This window comes from Watersipora subatra, chromosome 9 (assembly GCF_963576615.1).
Source record: "Watersipora subatra chromosome 9, tzWatSuba1.1, whole genome shotgun sequence".
Taxonomy (NCBI): domain Eukaryota; kingdom Metazoa; phylum Bryozoa; class Gymnolaemata; order Cheilostomatida; family Watersiporidae; genus Watersipora; species Watersipora subatra.
In genome coordinates, this window is record NC_088716.1 from 41,590,317 (window position 1) to 41,605,859 (window position 15,543).

Below are 15,543 nucleotides of genomic sequence, written 5' to 3' on the forward strand. Positions count from 1 at the left end.
AATGCGATTACAAGCTCTTAAAAGCTCAAAAACGAACAGTTAATCGCTGCCATCACGAAACCGTCGTAGATCGGAATCAGTTTATTTCTCTGATGTATTCATTACATTTGGTTATTGTTTTGTCACGTGATGTTCTCACGTAAATTGAAAGGCCAATAAAAGGCTCAATATAAAACTTCTCGTAGCACTAGTTTATGACAAACACTTCGGGTTTTAGCGAAGAGCCCTTACCAAATATAGACGCTCGCTAGTTTACAGTTGTGTTCCGGCTTGGTCTAATCATCTACTCATAATCTGATTATGTGACCCATACTTCCTGCTAAACAGCGTGAATAATTTCTGCAGCATTTTTCGATTATCACAGGTGACCAACAGGCTCATCATGTTTATTAGATAATGATATGATAGTGATATGTACTCCTTCGAGCTAAGGATAAAAAATTAAACGAATTTTTACGGTAGGTTTTGAGATATCAGTGCTCAAAGTAACAGCTTTACAATGATGATGAAATAAATGCGCAAGAACAATAGACATGGTTTTATTGAATGCGTGAAGTATATTTGTGAAAATATTTGGATGAATGAGGTTGCGTGAAAGTGTAAACAGAAGCCATCTTGTACAACTACGTCCCATTTGAGCCGTTTTGGAAAGAGATTCTAATCTATGGCGGTCTCGTGATGGCTGCGATTAACTGTTCGTTTTTGAAATTTTAAGAGCTTGTAATCACATTTCCACATATTTTTTTTACCTACAACACAGCAGAGTAAGACATAGTGAATCTTTTGATATCAAATAACTGTAATGTGAATTTTGTTGCAAGTCAACCTTTAAGTACAAACCAATTACAGCATTCAGCGTTCTAGGTTGATGTACTCCATAATAACACTAGTATTGTACATCATGTCGTATAACATAAATAAATAGTAAATAAATGTAAATAATTAGAGCATAAGTAGTAGTTGGTTGGTGTTTGTGTTTCTACCCTTTCAAATTCTTCATCCTAATAGCTGCTATTCCTTAGGAATACACAATGACTTATGATCTTCTTATGGAAACAAATTTGCAACTTTCGAACTTTGGCTCGCTGCGCCAAATACACAATTGATTGGTGCATTCATACTTACAGTAGCAGAGATAAGTCTTTTTTGTTTTTTCTTACATATGACTAACTCATGACTGACTGTTTGCATTTTTAGGATTAGATGCCAATTGCTATCATATCAAATTAATATAGATAGGATGAACACCTAAGTAATGCTATCGCTTTATTAAAGAAAATTAAGATATTACTAAGAAAAATAAGAAAATTATCGTTCTTCTCATTAACAACGTCTTGAGATAACTTCTTGTTATTTGCCATTTTGATGGTTGCTAACAAAGCTTTTTAATTGCTACTCTGATCAGACCGATAATGAACCTAATTCATTAAAAGCTGAATAAACTACATGGAACCATTGACTACATACATTCACAAAACATTCCATATTCTCTTCCATTGTGCCTTCTCTCTAACCTAAACCGATTTCTTAGGATTATTACATAGTACCCTAGCTGGTTACCAAGGGGCTTATTGGACTGTGTAGACATCACGAAGCCTTTCTTGTATTTGCTATAAGTTGTGTCCTCGAGTGAGGATTAGTATGTACACCACTTCTGTTTTTGGTTAGCTCTCGGCTACTTCCATGCAGGATTGTTGTGGTTTATTATAATCATTCTAAGGTAGTTTGTATATCAGTTTTAGCTGTCGTGTAAAATCGGCTTGGGTTCGGTTAATACTACATCTGATGCGTTTCTGTTTTGATAAGCTATTTTAAAAACTTGACTAAAATTAAAATAAAGTGATAAAAGCAATTCATTAAAATGGTTTTATATAAAAGCTATCACTTTTTCGCAAATACATCTGTAAACATTTCAAATGCATTTGTAAGCATTTTTAATAAACATTTATTTATGGCTTGCTATTTTGTGACGTTCCGATCGATTGATTTGATCAATTGACTGTAATCTACCGCTGATCTAGGCAGGTATTCGCACTGATCAGCTGATTCAGTCACCTATTCGCAACAATCAGCTGGTCAGTGTGCTATGGTTGTAGATTTTAAGAGATACGTCGTGCTAAAAGTCCAGATTCTCATCTTAGTGAACTCCTTATCTCTGGGGAGGTGTGTCTGTGTAGGTGCTAATATAGGACAGTTGTTTTAACAGCTGATCTACATCATGTAGGTACTTGTTCATAAATTGATTATTAAACAGTTACATTCTCACATACCAAACATTGAAAAGGTACATCCTTGCAAGGAGAACATTGAAAGGGTACGTCATGACAAGTTGAATATTGAAAGGGTACATCCTGACAAGTTGAATATTAAAAGGGCACATGTACGGAAATTTAATATTGAAATGGTAGTGATATGCAAACTGAATATCATAAAGGTACACGTAAACATGCTTAATATTGTTAGGGCACATTTACAAAAGATGATTATTGTTAGGGCACATATTACAAGCTAAATGTCAAGAAGGCATGTGTATATAAGCCAAATATTTGCAAAATTTTGTCAAATTACTCAGCATGGAGTGCGATGCTGTTTTCTGATCACAAACTTGTCTGCAAACCTAATGATATAGAGAGGTTTAAATTTGAAGTTGATTACCGAATCGAATTGAAAATCTCAACTGCCAGGGCAGTCTTGCATGATCACATACACAAATCCCACCTGCCAGGGCAATCTTGCATGATCACATACACAAATCCCACCTGCCAGGGCAGTCTCGCACGATCATATACACAAATCTCACCTGCCAGGGCAGTCTCGCATGATCATACATACACAAATCCCACCTGCCAGGGCAGTCTCGCACGATCATATACATAAGTTCTACCTGCCAGGGCAGTCTCGAATGATCATATACACAAATTCCACCTGCCAGTGCCATCTCGTATGATCATACATACACAAATCCCACCTGCCAGGGCAATCTCGCATGATCATACATACACAAATCCTACCTGCCGGGGCAATCTCGCATGATCATATATACACAAATCCTACCTGCCGGGGCAATCTCGCATGATCATATACACACAAATCCTACCTGCCAGGACAATCTCGCATGATCATATATACAGAAGCTGCTTCATTTTCTATTAATGTTTTCTATAAAATGAAAGCCACCTGAACTTAGTTACTTCAATGTACAAACATAATAAAAAGGTGTGAAGATTTTTTCGTAAGCGATCAACACTTTTTCATGTTTTTTTCTAAAATCGAACTAAACTACAATAATGATACAAATAAGATCATTAAGAAAGCTTTTACACAAAAAGTTATAAGAACTCAAAGACAAGTTTATTGGCTCTTTACCCCATTGGAATCCAAGTTTGATCATACTGATAACTAACACGAATTACATACACTCTATTGTAATTCATGTTAGTTATCAGCATGATCAAACAATGAATCAGCATGTGTTCAAGTGAACACACTTTGTTAGACTAAGTATCTCTATAGTGCAGTTGCTATCATAAAAACTAGTTTCTTACCGCTCACTTATGGTTGTTGTTGTAGAAAGATGCACATAAAAACATGTTTCTAGACAACTGATTTTTTAATATTTTGGCTGCCGGATCCAAATAATGTATGTAGCGAAGCACCTATTGTTAAAATTAGTGAGTATAGAAACCTCTTTTCTGTATAAAAAATTTATATACTTCAAGTTGAAGCTTGAAAATTATTTTTTAGCGTATTAGTTTACAGTAGGCTACATTAACTCAATTCATATTCATGAAAATGAATAAATAGTTCTCATTTGAACTGGCTCAAGGATGTATTTTGTTCTCACAAAAGTTTCTTAAATTTGATGTCAAAGCATAAGAATTTTTACTTGCAATAACCACAACAAGGTTATTTTGCTATATATCCTAAATTCCGAAGATGCAGTTTAGACCTTAGGATGCAGTTTAGACATTATTGCATTGCTATTTGAATTACTTCAATCATGTTACTTGTCCAAAAAATAAACATCACGATTCAATTATAATATAACAAGTAGAAGCTATGTTATGTTATTGTTGATGCTGAAGAAAGTAATAAAAATGCTCTAGAGGAATCGCTGAGAATCTGCAAAAATACAAGTTCAGGATTCTTTGGCATTTATAAAAATAATTAATTCAAAAACTACTGTACGACTTGTAAAAGCTTTAAAATGTTCTATCTTTTGAAAGACTGGTGAATAGCCTGTTACAATTCTGTTGCCGCCCTCCTTTAACAATAATATAAATATGAGTAACTATTTGGAACTTCTCCAAATTTCTTCTTGAACCCTTTCGATGAGAAGGCTGGCGTATGAAGTTAAATACCAAGCTGTATACAGTGTATATGTAACTGAATAATAGCGCAATGGCTAATTAATAGTAACGCAATGGCTGCTAGATTTTGTTCAAACATATGTTTGAGTTAATGTCTAAAATGCATGGAATTGTCACATGGATATACTTTATAACATTTTCCCACAATTTCATCAGATTTACTCTTAGCTTTAAATGTACGCTCCACTCATAAGTAAGCGTGAAAGTTCAGATGTTTAGTTGTTGCAAAGCAAAAAAACTTCAATCTAGACTCTTCTATTGTTGGCTTAGCCAATATTCTAACGCTAGCCCTATCGCGAGTAGTGCTATCACTGCTAGAGAGGTTGCTTGTTTCAGTTGAGACTCATACTTGGAAAATGCTAGAATTTGCGCGAATAGAATTGTGGTGCCTGGTATGACCCTTCAGTCATTTTTTGCATCTTTGGAACTCCAACTGGAGGAGCAACAACTTGTGGAGCATATCAGAAACATGCTAACCTATGCCAACATGGGGAGGAGGTTATTATTAACAAATTTAGCAAGACTAGGGCTAAGACTAAAGTGTAATCAGCAGATTACTTAAAGGACTAGATTTCAGCTCCTCCTCAAGGGGTTGTTTTTGTTCAGTCCTTATCTCTGTTTACAGGGCATGGCAGGCATCGTGTACTCTTGACACTGGCTATGTTGTCCCTTTGTGCTATTCCAGTTCAAACCAGTTTGAGTCATAAGCTGCCTTCGGCTGATAAGTATCATCAGCCATTCTTCAAAATACTTTTGTGGTTACATACATATAGACTAGCATTTTTATTTTATTCACCATTTAAACAAAAAAATGATATGAAAAGATGTGCATATCTTTATTTTAGCATCGCAGTTACAACTTTTTCTTTGATTGCGAAGAATTTTGAGAAAATCATATATAAAACAATAATTAATTTTGCAAATAAAGAAATCAAAGATTTAATGCCTGCTTCTTGCTTTCTTTCCACAAAATATTATCATAGCATGTTAAGATAGTCAAGAACCTCTCCCCTTTTCTAAATCAGGTAATCCACTACTGGTCACTGCGCTGATGCACACACGCAAGTGAACTCATGCTCGATTGTTAACTTATCCTTAGTGCCCAGGCTATGCATGGCCTTCATCAACATCTGGCTATCTCAGCTGGCAAACAATACTCAACTTGCTTTATAATGCCTTTCATTCGCATGGGTGGGACTCGCTCTATCAGTATTGGCATTTAGATTGTCGCTTGGAGAATAATCTTTCCCACTCAGAGTCAAACAGTACATTTGAACAGTCAACACTCAGCATACACTACCATAATGTACTGTCTCTTCATGCAGGTATGGCTTCCTGAGCTAGCAACATTAATGGCTCGAACGAGAGAGGCAGCAGCTCTTAAACTAAAGTCAATATGGCTGTGGCTCGTCGATATGTGGGGTAGGTACCTACGCTTCTCATACTCTTGTGTTGTTTAAATTATGCATAATATAGAATGTTCTAGAAAATATATCAATTTTGTATCTACAAAATTATATACTGTAAATCTTCGAGTATGAGCCATACCTGTGAACGTAAAAAATTGGGTTTTAAAGTTTTGGGTTACGGTTTATACAAGCAGTCTAAAAATTATATCTGTCAACTCCTCACTTTGTCAGGGTTAATGGACCTTTTAGAATGCGCAAACGCTAAAAATATTTTATTCAACAATAATATAGTAGGAAATATTCAGTACATACATTACTTGTACTCACATAATGAGGTCATCAGTCATGGTCGCTGTCCTGCAACATCTCCAGCATTGGATTTCATTCGTCGGCTGCTTTTCGTTCATGCCAAAAACCGCAGTAGCATTTCGGCTGGTAGTTTCCAATGTTACATTCACAACTTGCAATTTATATGCAGCGTCGTAGTTTTCCCTTCTCGATGACATGGATTACGAAATGTGCTCGCCTATTTGGTACTTGTTTTCCGTGGTTTGCTGAAGGCGTAACACTTTCTCCGCAAAGGTGAGAATACTCATTGGTCGACTGCCACCTCGTCAGCCAACGCAAGCGTTTGACGACAGGCAGATACGATAGACTTGGCGAATGACTCACATGGCTTGGTTAAATTAAATGTGTTAAATGAACTCGAAAACGACAGGTGCGACTCATCCGTGCCGACTCATCCGTGCCGTATGTACCTTTAATTCAAAAACAACCTTCAAAGTTTGGGGTGCAGCCTATACATGGTGGCGGCTTATAAATGAGGATTTACAGTAAGGATTTTGTTTTGCATGATCTTTGAGGCTAGCTTGTGCATGTACCTGCAGGTACATTACCGCATGTTAGTACATGTTATGTACAATATACTTTGACAACGCAAAGGCTCATCAGAGAGGAATGCAGTTGGCACCCTGGTTTTTAACTCTTTCGCTACCGTAAGCCGATGTATCGGCTTTTATGGTAATATAAGTACAGAACATAAGCCGATATATCGGCTTATCAATAGGGTTTAATTTTTCTTTTCATTACGGAGCCCACACATTAGCTAGACCAATGAAATTTTGTCTCTAATGAAACGACCTTGTTGCTAAGCACCTGCAACCATTAGAAAATATTTTGGCTCCACAATTTCATTTCTAATTATTTTTCAAAACGAGAAAACCATATCGTTATTGTCATAGCAATAAAAAACACCACGTTCGTTCAACGCAAAGAAAACGTCAGCAATTTTGCAAAAGTGAGATTCACTAAACAATTTTATACTTATTTTGTAGAAAATTTTGTTCTGATTAAGATGCATTTTACAGTAAAACGATATCTGCTTAGATTCTCGAGATATTGCTTAAATACTAGCGGTATATAGATTTTTGAAAATTCGTTTGAATTAATTCGGGAAGAATGATCATTCGGTCAGTGAAAGGTGTGCGGTGCGGTAGTGAAAGAGTTAATATGACTTGTAAAGACCTCGCCATTTGTGTAATGATGCAAGGTCGGCATTACAAAATCAAGGTTATCATCATGACCTTGACACCACGCCTACTTTAGTTACCAGCGTCAGGTGATTTAGATGTCTTATGGACATACAAAGGTTACACATCAGTCTTTAATATATTTAGCATTTTGACAATTTTACTTCGAGCGTTGCTGTTTGACAAAAAATGACGTGAACTTTGCAATTTTTTTGTTTTAAACAAGAGGAAGTGAAATTAGCTACAAACAAGTAGTATTTGTTCTGAAATGCCTCAAAAGTGCATTTTACAGTAGGTATAAGTCGCTGGAAAGGTTGAAATGAAAGAGTAGTCGTTTTTCATAAAGGTTCCGCTACATAGGCTCAATATTTTATGTAGGAAGCCTGAATTTTTCTTGAAACAAGCCAAAAAGTCTAAGAAATAACTTTCTTCAAGTTTGAGACTATGTTGTTGTATGTTATATTTTATTTAAAATAAGATTGTTAGGCTAGATCATCTTTTATTATCTTTAGTAAATAGAGAAATAAATCTTTGATTTCATGTTGACTTTTATTTAGTTTTGGCTAAAAAGTATTTGTGTAAAGACAGGATGCAGTTCGAATGTTGTATTTCTGTATATAGCACATGACTGCTAATTTTATTGAGTCTCTTCTGTGTTTTTATCAGCTTTACATGTCATTAGCAAAGGTTATCATGTACGAGAAATCATTAAAATATAGTTAGTTTTCTTTGAACATTAACACTTTCGTTACTAAAATCGTTGCTAAAATCGCTATTCTAACCAAATTACTTCGAGAGGATTTTCGGAAATTTGATATACCGCTAGTATTTATGCAATATCTCGAGAATCAATGGAGATATTGTCTTACTGTAAATTGTATCTTATTCAGAACAAAATTCTCTACAAGATAAGTATAAAATTGTTTAGTGAATCCGACTCTCGCAAAATCTCGGAGGCTTCCTTTGCATTGAACGAAGGTGGTGAATTTCCTATTGTCATGACAATAGCGATCTAGTTTTCTTGTTTGGAAAAATAAGTAGAAATGGAATTGCTTAGCAAAAAGATTTTCGATTGGTTGCACATGATTGGCAACAAGGTTGTTTTGTTGGAGACAAAATTTGATTGGTCTAGCTAATGTGTAGGCTTTGTAATGAAAAGAAAAGTGAAACCCTATTGATTAGCCGATTCATCGGTTTACAGTCTGTACTTCTATTCCCGGGAAAGCTGATACATTGGCTCACGGTAGCGAATGAGTTACTCTTTGATCAAAATGATTTATATTGCTCGAAAGTCGTGTTTAACATTTTTTAAATTATTGATGGTGGATTTTAATCTCATGCTGGATTGTTCTTTCTATGTTAACAAACATTTTGGTATAAAAGCCATTTTGATAATTTTCTCATAATGCTAAAATATGTTTGTTGAATGTAACTGTAGTTATACTATTTCACTTTAATGATAATAAATTAGACTTCTAATCAAATGCTAAAACATAAATCTTAAGCAATCGACAGCAGTGATTTGTGTGCTATTAAACTTAACAAAATGGTGCTTCATGAAGCTGACAGCACTGAAAATCTGGTGGCAGTGTAACAAGAGGTATCTCTAGTAGCAAGTGGCTATTTACTATAAATATAATATTTTGATAGTTCAATGATTTTTATTGGTTGTCTGTTTATATTTGTAAGTTGAATCAGCCTGTTTGCGGTTGTAGATTTCTCAAAACTTGCAATTTGGATCGATCGATTAATATTAAAATTAATAAATTTATATTGTTGTGTATTTTGCATGCATGTTAAATTATCCGTGGGTTATTTTACTTGCGTGTTAATTTAACCGCATGTTACTTTCTCTTGCGCGTTATTTCATCTGCATGTTATTTTACCTGTGTATTATTTGATCTGCGTGTTATTTTACCTGCGCGGTATCTTGCCTGCGTGTTATTTAACAAGGTTTGTATTTAACAAAGTGATTGATATGCAGGGTGAAGACGTGGCATAATACTATTTACTTTAGTTTGTTACAATCTTGGATTTTATTTTTCCAACAACAAGCTCTCCAATGGCATAAACAGATTTTATTTAAAATCTTATAATTTGCGTAAATATTTAATTGGTTAATATAATTTGAGTTTTTCTAGTAAAGTAGCTAGGAACACAACATATTGGGCAAAAATATTCGGGTATGCTTTAGATTTCCTTTGCGATCCTGATTGTTATATAAATGCATAGCGTAGATTGCTCAACCAAAACTAACACTGGGAATTCGCTTCAAAGCTGTACAACGCTAGTATAACAAACAAAGCGTGACGTCAAGGTCATGATGAAGACCTAAAATGTATGCGCTTGACTTGCAGTTTTTGTACGCTCAATGCACTTCGCGATTATATACTTTTTCAAGGCGCATGGGAGCACGTTTCTTTTTAAAGGTCCATTCACCCACTTGCTCTCAAGTGGAGATAAACAAATATATGCAGATATACTCTCACAGCTCAATATACAAAGTTAACCCTTTTCAATTGTTACTATGTGTGTTGAAACAATCATGTGTTGAAGCATATAACCTTATAAGAAGACACATTATTTAGTTTAATTTGTTCAAGGGTTTGAAAAAACATGTGGCAATACTTCAAGTAATTACATGTAACATTAAGAGAATAGCGTACTTTGTTTATCTCCACTTAAGGGCAAGTGAATGAATGGCATGTATGAAAAACTATTAGGTGAAAAACTACATACCAGATCTAATTGACTTGTAAAAGTAAATTTCATAACTAGAAATTCCACTGTCATACAGCCCACGACCAGCGTGATATTGGAAAAAAGAAAGGGTACTGATGGTTGAGAAATGCAATATTAGCAGTCAAATAGGATAACTGCAATGGTAGCTGTAATGTACTGGGTGTTATTATATACAACAAATAGCAATAATGAAAGGAAAAGATTATATGTTTATATCTCTCCTCCTGCAAAAAAAGAAATGCAATATTGGCCAATATTAGAAGTAAAATGCACTGATATTATAAGAATAACCAATATTATTTATATAGTAATAATAAAAAACCAATGCACAATTTTGTTTACATTTCAAAACGGCATAGCTAACAATATCACGAAGTTGTGATATTTATGTAGATTTTTAGAAAATCTGTACTACGTAGTCATTGTCCTGTAGTCATCCAAACTTATAATTAATTATTGCAATAATCTCATTAGAACCGTTAGAAAAAATATCATCGTCATGCCTTTACTTACACTGTGTTAGATTTTTAAAAAGTCTGTACTACGTAATCATTGTTCTGTAGTCATCCAAACTTTTAGTTAATTATTGTAATAATCTCATAAGAAACGTTAAAAAATATCATCGTCATTTGCTTTACTTATACTGCGTTAGACATCAGTTAGAATGGGAAAGTATTCAAATGTGTCGGCAAATGAAAATGAAAAAATTGAAATCGGCAAAAATGAAACGATTTCTGTACTCCTATGTTAATGGCCAAAACCTTCGGCAATTCGACAATGCTATAGACTGGTGAAAAGTGCACGTTATTTTTTCGCGAAATGCGCAAGACTTCATCGTTCTATTATCTGTCCCTCGGCGTTTCAATTTTCAGTCTTAACTTTCATTAAACCAAGCTTTTCAAGTGTTTTGTGGCAATTTTCGTTGAAATTAATCTGTCTATTTGTGTATAATCCGATCAGATGGGTAAGCTTTAAGATAATACCGACGGTTTACAAAGACTTGGTAACATATTTAAATAGGTTTAAATGTGTTTTGTATCGTTATTATACTTGAACGACTTTACATAACGATGCTTAAATTTGTTGATGAAATTTCCTGACGAGGGTTCGTCTCATTGTTGATGAATAATTTTCGTAAGTTGTGTGCACATGCATTTATCATAAAAACTCCCACACTTCGCTCCGCTCGTTTGTTCGTGGGACAATCAGTTGGAAGAAGTTTTTATTTTTACCTTAACAATACATGAATAGAAGTGTAGGCAGGTGTAACTTACTTTACTGTACAGGAAATAAAATAAGATCAATTTACAATGTATATATTTTATATTATCTTTGCCTTTAATATCTATTTTTACATTTATTAACAAAATTGCAGGGCTGCTAGAAATTTCAGATAATATATGTTGAAAGTTATTTTGTATATCGAGATAAATAGTTGTTTAAAATTTATGTAATGTATCGAAAAGTTCATATGTAAAAGTGGTCATAAGTCGACGCATGACTGTACTAGGAAGTTCTTGCTCTTGAATTTAGCATCGGTCTATATGAGATGACCCTTTATTTGCTTCATCGTTGGTCTTCAATTGTATTAGTATATAGTCTAAGTCAAGGTTTGACTGTCTGTTGAATTTCTGTCTTCTCATTTATGTTTTGGTCTAAGTCAAGGTTTGACTGTCTGTTGAATTTCTGTCTTCTCATTCATGTTTTGGTCTAAGTCAAGGTTTGACTGTCTGTTGAATTTCTGTCTTCTCATTTATGTTTTGGTCTAAGTCAAGGTTTGACTGTCTGTTAAATTTCTGTCTTCTCATTTATGTTTTGGTGTAACGTAAAACGGAAAACATTATTTTGTTGATGATTACTAAAGTCAATAAATCATTATACATTATTATACATATTATTATACATTATTATTATACATATTATTATACATTATTATACCTATTATTATACATTATTATACATATTATTATACATTATTATTATACATATTATTATACATTATTATACATATTATTATACATTATTATACATATTATTATACATTATTATTATACATATTATTATACATTATTATCATACATATTATTATACATATTATTCTACATATTATTATACATACTATTATACATACCACAGTTGGCTGTCTATATTAATTCTGTTCCCCAACCATAAAAATTACACATTTCATATTGTTGCTATAATCGGGTAAACAACATACAAATTTTATTTTCAAAGTTTTTAAAAGTTTTGTTACTAAAGTTTTATCACTTGATTGCCTTTGTACATTTGTCTTTAATGCTCAGCAATGAAGGTGTTTGAGGCTCCATGACCAGACCTGCCAACCCAAGAATGGGGCAATGCGTGAGATTTGGTTCTGGGGCAATTGATGTATCAATGATAGTATATATAAAATAGTGGAAATTGGTGCAAAAATCTCACGCATTTCTCACGCATTTCCATTTTTTCTTTGGGGTGATTGCGTGAGTCTCACGCCCAATGCGTGAGAGTTGGCAGGTATGTCCATGACTGTCCTTAGATTTAGGTATTAGCACAGGCTCAACTCTGCAAAAGAGAGAGGCCTTTGTCATACGAACAACCTCTAGCTTTACAGAAGGCTGTAACTGCAACTCAAACTCGTCTGCACACGCCAATCTGTTAGGCCATCTCTTGAAAAGATGTGACAGCAGCAAAAGGACATTTTGTGAAAATAATTAAATGGATTTAATTATTTTCACAAATAATGTATTTAATTATTTTCACCTTAATTACGTGGAGGACAACTCCTGAGCAATTTTTTTGTCGATTAATTTATTTTTTCAGACGACTAGTAGCTACTATAGCTCATGTCGATTACAGACAAAATGTGCTGTAGTCACAATATAGCTAACTAACTTGTTAAAAAAGAAGAATGCTGTCAACAGGTCATACTGTCGCATCACTTTCTATTGTCTGAGGCTTCTCTAGAACTTTGCATAAATTGGCTTCATCTTTCTTGCAAACAGTGCCTGATAATTCTACCATTTACATATGCCAAAAATATGAAATCAGTTGGCTTTTGATCAATTTCCTGCTATATAAAGCATTGAGTATTGAGAGCAGCCACGGCCTGGTTTTCTAGAACGTCTGACCTACAAACAAACAACAGGTTGGGTGTAGTTTGCAAAAAAGTTACTGGATACCTGGTGGTGACAGGAATGACACGAAACCTTAAAGGTTGATTTGCAACAAAATTCACATTACAGTTATTTGATACGAAAAGATTCACCATGTCTTACTCTGTTGTGTTGTAGGTGCAAAATATGTGGAAAGGTGATTACAAGCTCTTAAAAGCTCAAAAACAAACAGAAAATCGCAGCCTCACGAGACCGCTGTAGTTTGGATTCTCTTTCCAAAACGGCTCAAATGTGACGTAGTTGTGAGGGATGGTTTCTGTTTACACTTTTATGCAACCTTATTCATCGAAATATTTTCACAAATATACTTCACGCATTCAATAAAACCATGTCTATTGTTCTTACGCATCTATTTTATCGTCATCGTAATGCTGTCACTTTTAGCAGTGATATCCTATAACTTACCGTAAAAATTCATTTAATTTTTTAGCCTTAGCTTGAAGGAGTACATATCATTGTCTGATAATCATGATGAGCCTGTTGGTCACGTGTAATAATCGAAAAGTGCTACAAAAATTATTTGTGAAGTATTGGGTCACATGATCAGATTACGACTTGCCGATTAGACCAAACCGAAACAAAACTGTCAAGTAGCGAGCATCTATATTTGATAAAGGGTCTTCGGTAAAACTCGAAGTGTTTGTCATAAACTAGTGCTACGATAAGTTTTATATTAAGCTTTTTATTGGCCTTTCGATTCACGTGAGAACATCACGTGACAAGACCCTAACCAAATTTCATGGCTACGTCATCGAAATAAAGAGATTCCAATCTACGGCGGCTTTTCGTTTTTGAGCTTTTAAGAGCTTGTAATCACATTTCCACATATTTGACACCTACAACACAACAGAGTAAGACATGGTGAATCTTTTGATACCAAATAACTGTAATGAGAATTTTGTTGCAAGTCAACCTTTAAATTGCTCTCAGCAACTGGGCATGTCTGGGCATGTCTACAGTTGTCATGATTACAAGATTGTCAAGACCAGCTAAGATCATGGAGCCATTGTTTGTGTAAAAATGCTCTTGTAAAAACACGCACAGCCTCAGCCTGCAGTAAGCTAGGCAGACATACTCAATACTCAAGGATTTGCTCAAACGTGCGAAAGAGCGTGACTCATTCTGTAGACAACAGTAAAAATGTGTAGCTGGCAACATTTCAGTGCATTTTAAACTGCTTGTCATGTAAATGACAACACAAATGCTATTGTTTTGTAAAATTCTCATATAACTCCTTTGATTCATGTTGCAGAATTTCTGGTGCTTCTCACCATCGGCTTTCACCCAGCTCGTAACATCTTCTCCCTACAGCGTGAATCGGAGGAATCGCATGAGCTCATCAGCACATGCCTAAATGTCTATAGGAGGTCAGAGGTCAATTCCTTGAGTCAGCTCAAAGACCTTCTTAGCAGCTGCACACCTCTTGGCATCGCTCGGCACACAACAGACTCGGGGTGCGTCTATACATCCGTTTGTCTGTTCAAGCTTTATCGGTGATTTGAATAGGATTGATTTTGGATTCTTAATGCATGCCCTTCCAGGGTACACTTAATAAAATATCGAGTGAAATAGGATACTAAGACAAGCATTGGTTTACTGGTATATCTATAAACTTGGAGTTGTCCTCAACATGCCCCTGTCAATGATTGATGATTGACGTGATAATTACTCTCTCGGTGACCAACGAATGATTAGAATAAAAAATTTTGCAGGTATCGGATGATTTTGTTATAAATTAGGTGTTCGGTTATTCACTGTGTTTCTATACTTTGAATATTTTCAGAGCTGCTCACTGCCGGCAAATTTGCACCCTACTGTTTCGACGATTCGATGTTGTACTATCAATCTTTGTAAGATTCGCGATGTATCCCTCAAAACAAAACTTGCTAAAGTAGAGTGCGAACTCGTCAGCTGTGGGAAACTCCAAACCTATTTGAAGCTGGAAAACGCAGTGCTGTAGCTTTAGCCTAAAACATTGACATGTTGATAAGGATCTTAGGCCAAAGGCCGATTAATAGATCTCAGGCCGAGATCATCATAAATCTCCTTCAATCGTCTTTGTTACACGTTTGGACTCTGAATGCCTCATATGTACCTCGATTGTCTACACCTTATGTGCATCACAATTGTGTAAACCTCATGTGTACCATGATTGTGTACTCTTCATGTGTACCACAATGGTATACACCTCGTGTGTATGTGTACGCCTCATGTGTATTCCGATTGTGTGCGCCTCATGCATACTACAGTTGTATACGCCTCCGCATAAGGAATTGGAAACATCTTAATTGTACAAATGTGCTTTTTTATTGTATTATGT

The 15,543-nt window shown here is 34.9% G+C and overlaps 1 protein-coding gene across 4 annotated transcripts in view; it reads left to right on the forward strand.

Annotated features, from left to right (window-relative positions):
* LOC137403836 (ankyrin-2-like) overlaps positions 1–15,543 on the forward strand; it is a 46,015-nt gene that overhangs the window by 7,949 nt on the left and 22,523 nt on the right. For 2 of the 4 annotated variants that reach the window (XM_068089902.1, XM_068089904.1), the window contains exons 2-3: positions 5,696–5,792; positions 14,476–14,677. In XM_068089902.1, the coding sequence (XP_067946003.1) occupies positions 5,723–5,792; positions 14,476–14,677 (272 nt within the window). In that variant the 5' untranslated portion in view covers positions 5,696–5,722. Of the gene's footprint in view, positions 1–5,446; positions 5,562–5,590; positions 5,793–14,475; positions 14,678–15,543 lie in introns of those variants that run through there. The other 2 variants (XM_068089905.1, XM_068089901.1) reach the window with 2 other exon arrangements.